The sequence below is a fragment of the Manis javanica genome, chromosome 3 (assembly GCF_040802235.1).
Source record: "Manis javanica isolate MJ-LG chromosome 3, MJ_LKY, whole genome shotgun sequence".
Classification (NCBI taxonomy): domain Eukaryota; kingdom Metazoa; phylum Chordata; class Mammalia; order Pholidota; family Manidae; genus Manis; species Manis javanica.
Genome location: NC_133158.1, coordinates 132,594,318 through 132,612,301, shown reverse-complemented (window position 1 = coordinate 132,612,301; position 17,984 = coordinate 132,594,318). Strand labels below are relative to the sequence as shown.

Sequence of the window (17,984 nt, the reverse complement as noted above, 5' to 3'; positions counted from 1 at the left end):
TATGTGACAGCCCAGTATAAGTAGGGAAAACAATATGTTCACTAAAATTTTTGTTACTGATTTGAAGTGGGAAATTCACTGCAACCTTGAATTGGATACCAGGAAGGCACAAAGAAAAGGCTCTTTAAAGAGACACTAGCCTAATAAGTGCTGGGAACTGCAAAGCATAGCATTGTAATATGTTTTAAAATAAAAAGGAATGAAATCATTAACTAAACTTTATTTGGTTTTGCAAATGAGATTTACTGAGAATGTTTCTAAAATCCCCCAACACTTGCAATATTTGCAACATAAACTTTCCATACTTCTAGAATCGTCTAATTTTTGTATGTTGGGCAAATATAAAAGACTTATATACCTACATTCAATTGGGTACTTCTAATAAAATCCAGTATTGGCAAGATTCGCTCTCTCATTGCTTCCATGTGTCTCACTGCATCTTCTCTGGTCAGCAGACCGAAGAGAGTTTTATGTTCTAAAAATTGGAACAATAAACTTTTATACTATTTTTTCCAGACTTCTATTTTGAAATGCTTTCTTTAGCAAGCTATAAACAGATATCTCAATATTAATAGATATGAAATCTTTAGTATGGAAAGTAGTTCCATCCCCAGAGCACATGTATAATGATGAAAGATCCATGAGGAGCAAGGCAGAGGAGACATTGCCCTTTAGAGACTATCACTTACTCATTTGGTGTGTTTTCTGATTGAGAGATCTAAGAGACAGCTTATAACAATTCATCTCCCTCTGCGGAGTATGTTTTTCCTGAGTTGTGAAAAAATGTTGTCATAAATGTGTCTGATTCTTGTCTTATTCCTCCCAGGCATTATTCAAGTGTGCAGATCCCATTGACTTTGAATGTAACTTGAAGTTGAGATAAGCCTCAGAGGATAGAGTGTAGACAAAACACAAATCCTTAATTATGTGGGTATTGTTGAAGGAATAAATCCAACCTGGTCGTGAATTCAGCCCACAAGTCTGAGACTTCAACTCCATGTGAATATTTTCTTGATTTTTGAAAATTCCAACTCCACGTGCATATTTTCTTGATTTTTGAAAATCTTAGCTAGACTTACTGAATACAATTTAACTATATATAATATGCTTCAGAAGGTCTAAATTCTTGGCTAATTACATAAGAAAAGAGTAGAATAGGTATTAATACAATGGCAGATAATCCAAGTGAATTAAAGTTGTCATTGACTATATTTTTTATTTCATATAATCATTTTATTGAATAATTTTCTTCTACATTTGTAATTGCTGATGGCAAATGCTTGTATTCTTTTAAGTGCCCTGTGATTAGCATTGGGGATAGTGTGTTTTGGTTGAGATGGTTGAAGTGAGGGAACTCTAGGATTGTGTTTGGTCTTGGAGGAACCAGATTCCTAGGTATTGTTAACTAACCCACAAAAAAAGATTTGAAGTACTTAATTACCCCCCAACAAGCATTCCTGGGGGGGTAGGCCCTACTATATGCTAAACTTTGTGATGAATAGACTTGATGAATGAATACTGCACAATTCCTGTAATATTATTGAAACATAATAAGATGTTCAGATGATTTACCAGTAAATGTTGGCAGTTTCCTACTTGATACTTTTTCCAAAAATTTCCCTTCTTCTTTGTTTTTGAACCCAAGTGTCAAGCGATATTTTTGGGAAGGAAAAGTTGACCAGTTAACTGTCTGCGGCAATATGTGGATTCCTTGAAGATCTGAAATACAACAGAAAAGGAACTGAAGACTTTATTACAATTGTATTGTTTTCAGGGTCTTTTATCCCCTAGATTTTAGGAATTTTACTTGGAATAAATGTTAGATATAAGCCTTAAAGATACAAAGTGAAAGTGTGTACATCAAAAGGCCAAATAAATGATACATCAAAATCATATTTCATTATTTATATTTTTCTTAAAATACAACATATACAAAGCATGGTAACAAAATGTGGCTAGATTATGTGGTCCTCTTTCCCATATTCAAAATAACAGAAAATTCAGAGCCAGCTTAATATTTTTCTGTGACCCTTTTCAAGACAATTTTACTTTTCTGTTCATATTTAAAGATTTAAGGAAATAATGTAATATGAAAGGAAAGAGAAAAATTACAAAGTGAGAATTAAAATATAAGGCTACTTGATTTAGTTAACATACCCCCTATCGTTGAAATAAATTTAAAATGATAAGTGTACCGACTTTTGTAATTAGATGTGGAAAAAAATTGATGAAAATAGTTCTAAAACAAACTCAGTTAATGACTATAAGAGCTACTATTTTCTGAGTACTATTTTCTACATTCCCTTGTTCTAAGCATTTTGTATGAATTGTCTTTTGAAATTCTCATGTTAACTTTACAAAATTGTCCTCATTTTATAAGTAGGAGGTTGAGGAACGCAGATGGGAAGTGACTTGGCCAAGAGCACAGCTCTAAGTGATAAAGCGGGATTCACGTGGGTGCAGCCTGACTCCAGAGGCCACGGGCCTAACCGCTTGCGCTCTTCTTAAGGCCTCCTTGCCTCTTGATTAGTTTTGGGATAGGGACAAATGTCAGCCATGGGGTCTTGGAGGCCAGAGTCACTTAATTCATTTCCATTCTGAGTAATAGCCCTCTGGTTTATTGTGATAGGTTCTCGAATGAAGGATGATGAACAGGGAGTTTAATGAGCCCTCCCTATTAGCACTGCCAGAAAGAGAAGAAGATGAAACTCCAAATATCCATGAATTATGATTTAGTTAAAGGTCACATTTTAATGTAGAATCAGAGCTAAATGGTAATGGTTCAAATATACCCTTCACTATTTATCTGCAATATTTCTTTAAAAAATAATAGACCCATAAACCGTGAGTGTTTTTTCTATACCCTCCCTGCCTACTCCCCATCCGCATCTTTAGCCATAGAACCTTTTGGTCAAACTAAAATTTGCTGAGAAGCCCAATATTTAAAGTTGATAGAGGTAGAGCTGCGCTGTTTGAAGCCTGGGGCATGGCCCACCACCCTCACCACCCTACCCCGTCTACAGTCCACATGCAAGAGCCATCTGGAGCTTCTCCACAGAGCCCCAGTTTTTCAAAGCCCAGTTTGGAAAACATTGAAATAGGTCATTTGGCTTTTTTTGGTTAAGTAGATAGCATATGCCTCTGAAATAGAGAGTTAACATGTATGCTGATTATAGGAAGTTAAAATATCACAAAATGTCTTTTAAGCAAAACACAGAGCACAGATAGAGTAAACACACTTCAGTCTTTCTTCGGTGCCTCAGGATCAGGTAACCCCTTAATATTATTGAAGAGGTTTTTATCCAGCCCTTTTTCTATGCCCCACACTTTTTCAGGATCATCTTTTTCATTCAACAACCATGTATGGCACGGCATATTATTATGTTCACCTTACAGATGACAAAACGGAGGTTTCAAGATCACACAGTGAGCAAACAGAGGGGCCAAAACAGAAAGTCAGGCAGCTGGATGTCAAAGGAAAAGGCTTAACTCTTAAAACTATCCCCACGACAGTTTAACCATGACAATGAAAATCAATGGGAAGCATGTTATGGAAATGTGGCAGGCCAAATACATGGCTTTAACAGACATGGTTTTAGTAGAACATTCCCTACTCTCTATATAAAGCAGGAGAGCAAGAGCCCCCAAATCCTTAGAACAGAGTAAATTTTAGGCACTTTAAACATGCAGATTGCAGTATTAGATGCCCCTTTAGTTGATGTTTGAATTACAAACTGCCTTTTTTTAAAAGGATGGCTCATTTGTATAAACAAGGCAAAAACGTGATTTCCACATTTCAGTTTAAAAAGTATGGGACTTATCTTTGCCTTTGAAATCTGTCTCAGGTAATGGCAGACACACCCTCTACTTCCAACCTAATATTATCTTGTTCTGTACAAGAAGAGAAGAGTTCAGCAGTTTTTACTGAAGTTGCCAATAACCACACCAGGTGAAAAGGCAACTAAGTAAAAATAAAATGGACACGAGCTCACCCTCCTGCTGTGTGGTTATATCATTTCTCCTGATAGTGGTCCTCCCTCAGCACTCTATAAGACGTTGGCACTTCCAAGTGGTCAGCATTTTCAGATATTGGCATACTTTGGAGATCAAGGCCAGGAGAAGGTATGGGTCCCCTGGCTGTGGTTTGCTCTTTAATCTGGTTTTGTTCCCTGACTTAGATGCCCCCAGGACCTGCTGGCCATGCTGGTGATGATGGTTGGGGTTGTCCTATGGGGAGGTCCTTGACTTCCTGGGTTAGTTCTGGATGTCCAGAGGCTCCCTGAATGGGTGTGGCCAGATTCACTTAATTCATTTCCATTCTGAGGAAATGAATTTTTTGGCTTTGGCTTTATATAATGGCCTATGGTTGCTCTATGATACACGTGATCCCAGGGTGTATCTGGCTTGTTGACACAGAAGCTCCTGGATCCCAGGTACCCTGATGCCTCCTGTAAGCACCAGCTTGCAGCTCAGAGAGGGTTCCCTGCAGGACACTTTCAAGGCTTTAAGGCTTACATTGAAGTGATCCTGGAGGGCCCAGAGTCCTGACATTCAGAATAGATTAGGGTGTGCTGTGCATGGAATGGTGTTTATAGTAGGTTGTAGAGCACATCTTGAGATTTGGCATTTTCTGGTGCACCTTAATTGCCTCTGGTGAGGGCTCTACTGTAGAAATAACATGAAGACTTTGAGAGATTGACCCCTTCTTGATCTTAAATATTTGGTGCATACAAAGGAGATCAGTATTAATAGTGGCAGTGATTAGATTGATTAGTAAAAGTAATGTTAGCTCTAAAGTTAATTTATTATGAATAGGCTTGCATAGTAGAAGTGTTTTCTGTTCCTTTTGAACCTTTACATTTCATCCCGTGTTCAATCCACTATTAATGTCTAGTCAAACTTTTAAAGTGTGAGAGGCCCCTACATATATATCGTTAAATTTAGAAAAAAAATTTTTTTGAAGTATCATTCTTATTCCATTTGTATGCGCAGTAAACTGAAGCTGTATGAACATTTAGCCTAGCAGGTGGTCTATGACCCAAAATGATGACATACTTACCAGATGTTGAATCTCATGTAACATCAATTTGAATGCTAATTGTTCTCAATTTTATGCTTGTAAACTGCTACCTACGTCCAAAAAGCCCTGTGCTTCTGATGGATATGAAAGTTAACCAGATTGTATTGTCCTTTGGTAGGAAAGTTGAATTGATTAAACATGTCTTCTTTGCTCCTGTCATATTAGAAGAAAACTTGGGAGGAATAAACCCCTTAATGCATTCCTTTACAATTTTTCATAATTGGAAAAGAAATTTAGATGACAATCACCAAATTTATTATTTAAAAATCAGTTTGCAGGTATTACACAGTTTCAAAGTTTTGCCGTTAGGGAAGTGGATGCTTTAAAAAAGAATATCAAAGATAGATTATACAGATTAAATTTCTTGCAGAAACATAATCTTTCTTTTCCTCCCAAATGAAAGCCGTCTAACCTCAGCAAAAGAGGATGAAGTTTACCCTTTATTACAGACCTTCTGTTGTCTCACACAGGGCAGGAACAGACCAGTGTTCAGGTCCTGAAGCTATAAATGCTTTTTGACCTTCTGTACTGCTGCCCTCCTTCTCAAAGTCATCTCCCTGAAGTTCAGTGACAAGTTCTCTCTTCTCCCTCTCTCTATTCCTCTCTTTGTCCATCTGTCTGTCTCCGCCTCTCTCCTACACACACATCCCTATTGGTTTCCCTTTCTCCCTTTCTTCTCCTGCCCTCTCGTCCTGTGCTCCTCCAAGCTGTCTCTGGGCCACTATATTTGTCATAATATACTCTTGGGAGAATTTCTCCATTCTGTGGCTTTAGTTATTAATTCTAACCCAAAGATTGGGGATCAAATCTATAGTCTGGTCTGAAGAATTTCACCAGATTGAAACACATCTCCAAATGACATTGTTATTTGCTCATCATCACAGAAGTTACCTCAAAAGCAGCAAACATATTCCTCAAAAGTTACTTTTATCATCTCTACAACTTCCTTCTTCTCTGCTTCTCACTAATACATTATAAGGATAGCCATTATTCATCCAATTACTCTGGCTTAAAATTTGGAAGCCATTGTTGACTTTTCTTTCCTCTTACTCCCTGACATTTAGTGAGTCTCAAAAACTAATTAAATCTGCTTATTGTAATACATCTCACATTAACTCCTTTCTTTGCATAACCATTGCCATCACCTTGGTCAAATTTCTGATCATAAACATTTGGATTACAGAAAGTTTTCCAAGCAGCCTCACTGCCGCCAGCATCACTTCATGCCCTTGTGTTTCTATACCACTGCCCAGTGAGTGTTTCTCAGACATGACCTTTGTCACTGACACACTCTTCCTCAGGAAGTCTCATGTCTTCTTGCCTGGTATTCAAGGCTCTTGACTGTGTGCATCTGTTTCATGATCTATACTTAACTCCTAGCTTTCTCCTAATTTTCACTTCAGGCTCCTGGTCCATCTGTCCAAAACCAATTGTGTATATTTAAATTTCCCCTTATAACCCATATATGAACTTGGAAAAACAAAGAATCTTTAGGCATAGTTCATGTCCATCTCATTTGAAATTCTTATTGGTTCCCGAGTTTTATGTTTAATCTACTATATTGTTACTTAATCTGGGGAAGTTCCATCTCCACCAAAGTAGAACCTTTCTCCAGTACGAACCTTTATCATCAGCTCTACTGATTTCGTTGAGTGCACCAGCCTATGCTTATCCTGCTACTGAACTTCTCTTTATGCTTTCCCATCTATAAACATCTACCAATTCTCCCTATGTTTCCTTTATTCAAGATCACTATCCTTCTGGATGTGTCTAATTTAAGTACTACCTTGTCTATGAAGGCTTTCCTGAATATTTCAGTACCCTGGTACATCTAGACCATTCATTCCAGAGTGAATTCCCTAATGTTTCATGAGGGTATATCTTATCTCCCCAATAATTTCAGTTCTTTTGAAGATCACATCTTCAGGTTATAGTCATGCTCCAAGGACTGAGTAGGTTCTCAATAAATACCTGAATTGAATCTAAAAACAAACTTTTTCAAAACCTGAATTTTTAATGGTCCAAATAAAAATAGAACTTCAAAACATCAAAACTAGTGAAATGTCCAGACCTTCTCTGTCACTAAGCTTAGAACAGACCATCACACAGTCTTGGTTCTTCATTTTACCTATGCCTTAAGTGATTTCTGTTCATTTTATGAAGGGTGAGTAGGAAAAGTAAAATGTATCAGATAACTCAGTGGTATAGATGCTCAAATGAACAGAGCAGTTTGGCCTGGATGGAAAAATTAGTTTCATATTCAGATGGTACTTTTGCTGCAACTTATTCTCTGGGAAATATGGACTCTTAGCCACAAAATAAGACTGGATTAATAGACAGAGTTTGGCTCAGTGAAACTGCCTGCAGCACCAGAAAAGCATCTTCAGATACATGAACTATTGACTGTAGATCCGCAGAGTCATCTGATAATATGAGGGATAGCTTTATCTGTTATGAAGTTAAGTATCCATAAAATAAAATTTGAGCTCTCTGGAAGTACAATGCAGAACACAGATGCCAACATTATCAGTGTCTTCTGTTGAACACCTCACCATAACCGCAGCCAGCAGATTGTGAATGAAGTTTTCAAAGCAATTTTTAAAAAAAGAGAAGTCATAGAGATTTTAAAACTCTTCTTAGAAACATGCAAATTTGATAGTGTTCTGTCATCACCTTTCTCTCAGTTTCATTTCCTTCTCTATTTCCTTGTGTCTGTCATTTCTCTGCCCTTTGTCCATAACAAAACGTTCTGACATTTTGGGTTAGAGCAAAATCTCATTTCTAAAGGTCCCAATTGCTCAGTGTGAGATGGGACCATATCAGTTTTATATGACTTCTTTTTAGGGATCAGTTTCAGTTTAGCTGCTACCGTACCTTCATAATGGCAACACTTTGTTAATACTTCTTTCCCAATCAATTTCTGAGTTTTATCTTGTACCCCTTTTAATGCCAATACTTCTAACTTGGAAGTTATCCACAAATTCACATCAACTGGAAAATAGCAAAAGGCTGCAATTTTGGAGCTAAGTTTTCATTAGTTTCTCCCATAAGCAATAAAAAAGTTTCTACTTTTAAAAGCGTAGGTATCATATTTTGATTTTTGCATTTGATGTGTGAGAAAGCTATACATATAATGAATCTTTGTATAGTAAATTGTATTTCCCCTTTGACCTTCATTATAATTTTAGAGCTATAGATACGAGTGGAAAAAATTGGTATCCATTCTTAAGATTCCTAATTTTCACCTCAGGCTCCTGGTCCATCTGTCCAAAACCAATTGTGTATATTTAAATTTCCCCTTATAACCCATATATGAACTTGGAAAAACAAAGAATCTTTAGGCATAGTTCATGTCCATCTCATTTGAAATTCTTATTGGTTCCCGAGTTTTATGTTTAATCTACTATATTGTTACTTAATCTGGGGAAGTTCCATTTCCACCAAAGTAGATGTGAGACATACAAACATTAAAGATATTGCTATTTTCATCAATATTTATTAGACTTACAATCACTGAAGAATACAATATTGCTCTAATTCCCATAAATGGCTGTATTTTTACACTATATAAGGGCTGGAATGGACACTGGTTTGTTGGCTACCCAGCATGTGTTCCCTCCTCCCCCTTTTTCCCTTGGAGGACTCTCTCAATTCCTACCTGCTCTAAAAATGAGACAATGTGTACCATGCAGTTTAGGCCAATGAGAAAAAGTGAGTCCCAGGAATTGTGTGGAAGAGGCACTCACTCTTCGTCAGGACAGCATCACTCAAGACCGACAATGGCATTTGAGCATTGTACAGGCAATAGAACACCTGGAAGAACTTGAGAACAAAGTTAACTGCAGAAAATAGAGCAGTGACTGAGCTGTTAGATCAAGCTGTCTCTAAAGAAACCACCACTCATGGATCTTTCAGTTATGTAAATTGATGGTCTCAGGCCTCCCCCTGCCTCTTTAAAGCTTAAATATACTTGAGTCAGTTTGAGCTGTGATTCCTACCTCTTGAAACTAAGGACTTCTGATAAAGGTATTTAGCTAGTAGTTCGGTATATCTACAAATACTATGAATCCTTAAAATATTATTGCAAAGATTTAAGACAGTCATAAACCCTTCAAGTTGACTATCTGGGAAAAATATTTTCCTTAGTAAAGAAATATAACAGTTTGAGGACTAGGAATCTTAATTTTTACAGTTAGTACAAAGATAGCAAAATTGAATACATCTTGGTATGCCATTATTATAGTAACATTGTTTTCTGTTGAAATTGGTTTGGCGGTGCTACAATTTTTCATTTAATCAGAGCAATTATTGAAGACAATTTAAAAATGAAGAATTATCACAATTATCATGTACAAAATCTATTATTAATCATGAATTATCATGATAAATGGCCAAATGACCTTATGGTAATGACTCAGTAATTTTCTGTGGTTAGCTTATGAAATTTGAAAATCAGAAACACTTTGATTTAGGACTTGATAAGCTATCGCTTGTATATGGAAATCTAAAAGAAGGGATTATCTTGATTACTAGGTGTTACATATTACTTTTCACTATTGACTATTAGTAGTCTGGTTGTGATAAAACTACTTTTAATCTGTTTTAGTCCCATCAAACTCAGAAACAAAATGACTGCCGAAATCTCTTAGACATAAACATGAGTGACCTCTTCTTGAACATATCTCCCCGGGCAAGGGAAACAAACACAAAAATGAACAAATGGGACTATATCAAGCTGAAAAGCTTCTGTACAGCAAAGGACACCATCAATAGAACAAAAAGGTATCCTACAGTATGGGAGGATATATTTGTAAATGACAGATCCAATAAAGGGTTGACATCCAAAATATATTATCACTATTATTATTATGTACAGCTTTGGAATTTCTAGCCCAAGTAATAAGACCTCAAATAAAAATGAGAGATATAAATATTGGAGGTGAAGAGACCAAATTGACATTACTTAAGAATAGGTAATTACTTACATAAAAAATCCAAGAAGATAAACTGAAAATCTAGTAGTTTAGACAAGTGTTCAGTAAGATATCAGAAAAGGAAACACACAATTTTTGTAGAAATTAAATGCAATCCCTATTAAGATCCCAGCAAAGATTTTTGCAGAAATAAAAAGTCTATTCTAAAATTCATATGGAATCTCAATGAATTCTAAAAAGCCAAAGCAATCTTGAAAAGAAAAACAAAGTTGGAAGTGTCACACTAATTCAAATCTCCTTATTTCAAAATTTACTATAAAGCTACAGTAATGAAACAGTAATGGTACTAGCATAAAGAGAGACATAAAAACCACTAGAATGGAGTAGAAAGCCCAGAAATCAGCCCTGGTATATATGGCCAAATGATTTTTGACAAGGGTGTTAAGACCATTCACTGCAGAAGTCAATCTTTATAACAAATGATGCTGGGAGAACTGGACATTCACATATGAAAGAATGGAGTTGGACCCTTACCCTTACCATATAATTAACTTAAAAATTAACTCAAAGTGAATCAAAGACCTAAACATAAGACCTAAAGCTATAAACACTTTAGAAGAATACATAGGGGAAACTCTCATGGCACTGGATTTGGCAATGATTTCTTGAGTATAACACCAAAAGCACAGACAACAAAAGAAAAAAGTAGGTAAGTTTGACATCATCAAAATGTAAAACTTTTCTGCATCAAAGGACAGTATCAACAGAGTGAAAAGGCAACCTATAAAAGGGGAGAAGATATTTGACAATCACATATCTGTTAAATGGTTAATATCCAGAATATATAAGGAACTTCTACAACTCAATGATAACTCAATGAGAAATAGAAGAGGATTTGAATAGACATTTCTGCAAATAAGATATGCAAATGGCCAATAAGCACATGAAAAGATGCTCAACATCACTAATCATTAAATGTAAATCAAAACCATAATGAGATACTCCTTCTCACCCATCAGAGTGATTATTAAAACAAAACAAAATGAAACAGAAGATAACAAGTGTAGGCAAAATATATATACTGTATGACTCAGCAATTATACTTCTAGATATATTACAGTAGGAAACATATATGAGAATGTCATAATAGCATTATTTGTAGTAGTCACAAACTGGAAACAATCCAAATATTTATTACCAGTAGAATATACACAGAAATTCTGGACTATTCAGATAATGGAATATTACATAATAAAAATGAATGAACTAATGCTTTTTGAAGCATGGATAAATTTCATAAACCAAACATTAGGCAAAAGAAGCTAGATGAAAAGAATATCTACTCTATGATTTCATATTTATAATGTTTCAAAGCAGGCTAATTAAAATTTGGAATTTAGGAATACATGGTTAGGTGATAACACTGTAAAGAAAAGTAAGGACATCATTATTCTAAGAATCAGGAGGGTAGTTACCTTGGGAAGGGATAGGGAGTGACTTGGGATTGGGAAGGGATCAGTTGAGGGTATCTGGGGAACTGGCAATGTTTTGTTTCGGAATTGATTTTATTCTCTAACAATTAGTTAAGCTGTGTGTGTGTTTTGTGCATTTTCATATTTGTGTGATACTTCTCAATGAAATATTTTTAAGAATCAATAAAGGGAAAAATACAAATAGCATGAGTGTTTTTTTTTTTTAAATGTATGAAAAGCAGAGATTACCTATGAGCCACAAGGTCATGAAGAAATGTTCCTGCCTATAGGGTATGAGTTAACTGTGAGCCAAGTATTAAAGCAGAAATAAATTGAACTTAAATACTGAATATGCAAAACTAAATTAAAAAAGAATAACACTACAAAATAGAAATGTCTAATTCCACACAAAACTGACTTGTAGAATTTAAAATTAAGAACACAGAGACATTGTTTTATATGATTGGGAGTTCAATCTTTAGGGATTTTAATCCTCAACTACATAGTTTATTAGATTGCAGGACCTAATGATTAGCTACAATACTATGAGTGACTAGGTTTGACAGCAAAGTAAATGTTTCAGGAAAAATAAAGTCTTAACATGAATACTTACCTCACTACTCCCTTACCTGCTAAAATAAGCTCTGTTCTGAACTGGTTATGAAGCTTTTTAATAGAGACCTGGGTAACTAGTGATGGAAAAGAACCTGAGAAATTGGTAAAGCTACCAAGAATGCCATTGGAAAGGAACTAACCTTTCTATCTATGAGGGGATAAATGTAGGGGGTGTATCTGGATTGCTTGGAGTGGGAAAGAGACATGTAAGTGTGTGTTTCCATGCATTACAAGGTTTTGTTGAGCTTTATGGATATAATATCTATAATACCTGCTTCCTGCTGCACAGTCCATTTCAACCACTCCATCTTGCCCTAACCCATTGGTTTTTCTTGAGAGGCTGCAGTAAAAATTTATGTTACTGCCATTTATTTTTGGATTTATTGACTGGCATTTCTTTAAATGCAACCCTTTCTGTCGTCAGTCAGATCTCATAAGAAAACCTACTAAGCAGGATGCATTATATTTCCTGGAAGGTCCAGGAGACATGCAATCATACAAGGTAAGGGACAGCAGATGATGGAGAACAAAAGCACACAGTGCTGTGACCTGCTACTGCAAAGGACAAGCTATCTCTTTGATTCAGTAGCTACAGCAGTGCCAGAATACCACACTCCCACTGGGCAGACCAACATTTTAATATTTTAAGAAAAGAGACTGTAGCCCCACATATTAGGGCCTTTTCACTTTGGGAATGATTCTGCATTTCTAACAGAACTCTGTGGTGCAAATATGAGATGTTTTATCATCTTTATAGCCAAAGTGGCCATACATTTTCATAATAATATTGGGGATGTAGGCTCTTTAATTCTGTAAATTTTTCCATTTGAGAAAGTGAGTTACAAAGAAGAAAACAGTCTTACCCTGAAAATCTTGATTATGATAAAGTTATAACATTTTAAAGAAAAAAGAATAAAATGAGAAATTTTTAACTTCATGTTTTAGAGAGTACAAGAACCTGCTATCCTTACTGGTAAATGATGACTGAGCAGGAACAAGATTGTAAATTTCAGTGAAAAGCAATTTTTAAAGGTCTGTTTTAAAACAATATACTGTTCCTCTGAACATACATATTTACTCTTGGGAGTTAAATTGCTTTGGAAAGACAAAATATGACTATCCACCTAAGTATTAAAGTAATTGATATCTGATCCAGAAAACTTTTCTATTAAACATTACTAAGCAGAGATCCATTACTGAATATTTATTTATTTAGCAAATAAATCTTGATATTTTCATCAAGAGGAGACAGGCTATGCTTATTGTATTACTTTATTATTATTAAAATACAACCATGCAAGAATAAGAGCTATGCAGAATTGCATTATTTCACTGGAATATATGAATAAAAATATCAAGCAAAATCTTTATAAATGAAAACGTAATAATTCTGGGGCTGGTGAATTATTATTTGTTTTATGTACTCTGACTACTCCCTATGAATCAAACTGGATTTTTCCTTAAATAAGAAAAATGGATAGCTACACTGCTAAAAATTCAGTAATTTTTTTCTCCTTGAAACATAATACAATACAGCTCTATTATAATATGGCTTTAAGATTTTGATGTGTCTTACCATATTCCAAAATAGTGAAGGGTATACAGTAAGTTCCTGGGGTGTATAAACCTGGTTGTTCCACAAGGCAGATTTGAATTTTAACTCTCCTTCACCAGTCTTGCAGAAGTTATAAGGGCAATATAGTCCTAGCACCTGCAACTGAGGGGGAAGTGGGTTTTTCTAATAAGAAATCAGCAATTTAGTTGGTTTGTTCAATGCAATCATTTAAAGTGTTTAGACCTATGTGTGCTTCCAGATGAACTTATTTTTATGGGTTTTTCCCTTTGTATTTGTTTTTCATGTGGAAATTCCTCGCAGAGGTGACTGTGAATTGGGAGCTGGCTAGAAAGAAACAGTGCCTGGGGGATGTCTATCATGAATATCTTCCTGCTACTCACCACCATCTCTGCCAGCTATTGCTGGGCTCACTGCATTTTCACATGATCAAAGAGCAATGAACTCAATACTATCTAGGCTCCGTGAAGGTGACCTGAGCTGGGCAGAGTTTCTGAGTTAGTGGCGTGTTTGCCAGACCTTGCTGGGAGAATTAAATGTGTTAGCCTCCAAGTTTTAATGATAATAACTACTTATCCAGCAAAACTTTGATACACAGACTCCTCATCCAAGAGATTTGAGGTACAATATTCACCTTGAAGTATAAATTACTAAAGTCGGATCTCTTCTTAGCAGCAGGTGTATTCTAGCATTACTTGGAATAGTGTCTGGAATATATGTGCTCAATAAATGTTTGATGAATAAATAAATAAGTGAGCAAACCACTTGTCTCCATTGTAGATCCTCTTCTTGTCCTGAGGATCTTGGGATTCTGGAGCATAGAGAAGGGGGAAAGAGAAATGGCAGAATAACATAGCAAGTTGGAGACAGGGCTAGAATGACTTCCAGTCTCCAGAGGAGTAGAGATTTATAGAGTAAGACGCAGAAGGTGACTGGGTTCACAAGCCAGCATTCTGGCAGGGGAAACTAATTAGAGAGTGGCTCTAGATTGGGCCAATTTGTGTGGCAGGAATGATTGGTGTACATATAAAGGGCCTACATCCCCAATATTGTTATGATAATGCTAAAGACAACATCTGACCTTCCCTCTTCTTAAGCATTGTGTCTTCACTCATCTTGGTATTGCCTGGGGGAAAACAAGCCATACCCCTAAGACTATGCACATATAGTTAGCAACAGTGGTTTCACTATCATTCCATCCATGGCTTTGGGAAAAATCCTTTAATTATTTACAACAGAGGCAAATAATGTCATTAATGCAATAGCCTTGTTAGCCGAAAGTACAGGGTCTACAGAGCCAAGAACCTAACCAATCCCAATGAAATGTAAAATTCTAGACTGTCTTCTATCCCTCCTCTTCTCCCTCCAGAAGCTGTGTCTTTCTACTCTAGGTTCTCATCCAGCATTGTCAGACTCCAGCAATTAGTAATTTTAAAATAATAGAAACATTAGTAACATATAATTATCTTTTCTTCTCAAGTATAAGATCTTTTAGCATGACATGTCTTGCCAACAGTTATAATTCATCTTGATAGCAGGTTTGATGGAGTTACATGAGGCATGAATCTGGCTTATTAATGTTATTATTGTTTTAAACTCTCAGTGGCAACAGTGCTCCTAAATATTAATTAATCTTCATGACTTCTCTGTGAAGTAGGTGAAATAGAATTAAATTCTACCAGTAGAGGGATTGGCAAACTGGTGATCTCCTCAATGAATCTCTCCTCAATGAATCTGACACTAGACATGGAAGTACTAAATCTGATTGATTTTCTGTGAAACTAGATAGATGTGATTTTTGTGTGCTATTAATCTACCCCAGCAAAAAATAAAAATAAAAAACACAAAAACCTTAAGATATCCATAACAAAATGATAAGTGATTTATAACAATTAGCAAAAAATGTGAGTTCTGAAATATTTTTATCTACTTTCTTAAAAAATGCTCAAGCTGAGTAAATCAGCATCAGTGGGCACTGTAGCATGCATTGTGTTTTCTTTTCTTCCCTTTCTTTGTCCTCAAATTCTCATTGTTCTTTAGGGATTCACTACTCAATCATCACTACTTTGAATTATTTAATATCTTTCTTCTGAAGAGCTTGAGGCATTGTGGAGAAAAAGACTCCATAAGACCTAAATTTAATGCTTCTATCATGCCTCTGCACCTATCAGATGGAAATAATGTAGCTCAATGGCAAGGACATGGGTTTAAATCCAATGCCTGCCATTACTGGCCACTACTGATTTGCTGTGCATGTTTGAAAAGCTGTTTGTTGTCTCTGGTTATTGTTTTCTTGTTTCTAAGGAGAATCATCCTACTCCATATGTTATGGGAATAAATAACAAGATATAATGAATGTAGAGTACCTAGGAACTTAAAAGTGATCACCAACATTATTAATCATATAAATCAGTTACTTGGACCCAATAGCTTGAAAAAGGGGTGAAGGAGACTTAATAGGAGGATGTGATATTTGGTATGAGCATTTAGAGATTTTACTTAACATGTAGTCATTGTTGAATGGTTCTTAATTAGAACAAGAAAATCCTTTTCTTAACTCAGAATAACACTTGTACATAGTAGACAGTAAAAAGCATTTCTGAATGAATGAATAAAAGCAAGTGGCTTCCAAAGACAAAAAGAGGAAAAAAGGATAATACCAGTTTTGTGCCTCTATGTGCAGGTGGCTATCTAGATATCATTTTTATACCTGTGATCCAAGAATACAGAGAAAAAAGGTTTGAGGTATGAGGTAGATGGAAGAAGGAAAGAAAGAGCAGGCACTGATTGTTGTTACAAATGGTGTGTACATAACTGAGAAAGGTTCTGCCCTGGGGATGGCTTCTTCAATCACGGCCTGAGAGGAAGCAAGTAGATCATTTGGTATCAATAACAATATATAACTTTTTAAGAATGTTAAAAAGTCAAATTACCTTGTATTTTAAAAGTAAAAAAAGAATTTTACTTTTTAAGAATGTCAAACAAAATCTCATTTTTATACCCATGATTCAAGAATATACAGAAATGAGGAGGTTGGAGTTATGAGATAGATGGAGGAAGGACAGAAAACTCAGGCACTGGAAAAAAAATCCATCTTTGAGAAAATATTATAATGACTGAGCTAACCAATGAAGGATATGGGGAAAGGTGGCATTTTTACCACAAGTTATTCCTTAATTTTTTTTAAAAAAAACTTAGAGTTTCTAGGTTTTATCTTTCTTAAATATAGAAACATGATAGCACAAGGAATATTGTGCTAAACTGATAGGGCTAGGCCTACTTAGAACCTTAAAATAACTTCCCATTTCAACACTTGGTATCAAAACAACATACCCCTAAAAAAGAAACAACAAACAAATGAACCAGAAATAATGACCCTGTATTAGTTTTAATGGAACTTGAGTATCAGTTGATAAGTTGAAGATATTGAATCTTACCTGTGAAGATATATTCCACATATGCAGGATGAGTTTTTGTGAAAACCTCTTTCAGTTTTTCTATTTTATCAGCTCTGATTTTTGTTGCAAATGGTGTGTACATAACTGAGAAAGATTCTGCTCTGGTGATGGCTTCTTCAAGCATGGCCTGAGAGGAAGCAAATAAACCATTTGGCATCAATAACAATATGCAACTTTTTAAGAATAAAAAAAATAAAATTACCTTTATGGATGATTTAAAAACCTGTTTACTGTATGCAAAGATAACATATTCTTGTCTTACATATTCATTACAATAAAATTTTAACTAGTTCTGGAAATTCTACTTCATATTAAGAAAACCAATTAAATGAAGAAAGTATATAAATAGACACATAAACTGGGCTTGCTTTAAGATAAAAATACAAATTCTATTCTCTGAAGTGTCATTCTTTTATTTGGTTTTAAAAATAAAAAGTAAATTTAAGGATAGCATATTATTTTAGGAACAGACATTGATGAGCAATTTGTACTTTAAAAAACTGAAATATCTAGATTTAAGTACTTTCTATAAATAACATAAACTTAGATAAACTACAATAGTTTTTCTTCCAATACATGGACAAGACTCTTGGAATAAGAAATCCTTTCTCAACTTGCTTCCAGTAAATCTTTTTCTTCCTCCAGATCACAAGAGCCACTAGAGATAGGTTTGGCTATTTAAGAATTTCTTTGAATTTTCTTTGCTCATGGACCATTCTTGATAAAGCCTGCCATCACCCTAGGCTTCCTGCTTTAACAGGTCTGTTACTATTTGAAACAGAGCAAAGAGGAAGCTATGTGAAGTTTTAAAAGGAATTTAAACTTTTCCTACAACTTTTCCTTCTAATGGTG

The 17,984-nt window shown here is 35.3% G+C and overlaps 1 protein-coding gene across 2 annotated transcripts in view; it reads right to left on the bottom strand.

The window, feature by feature from the left end:
• Window positions 1-17,984, bottom strand: part of SPATA16 (spermatogenesis associated 16) — a 212,783-nt gene that overhangs the window by 31,096 nt on the left and 163,703 nt on the right. For both annotated transcript variants that reach the window (XM_037003739.2, XM_073230426.1), the window contains exons 6-8: window positions 17,112-17,259; window positions 1,573-1,719; window positions 363-475 (exon numbers count right to left, since the gene is read on the bottom strand). In XM_037003739.2, coding sequence (XP_036859634.2) covers window positions 363-475; window positions 1,573-1,719; window positions 17,112-17,259 — 408 coding nt within the window. The remainder of the gene's footprint in view (window positions 1-362; window positions 476-1,572; window positions 1,720-17,111; window positions 17,260-17,984) is intronic.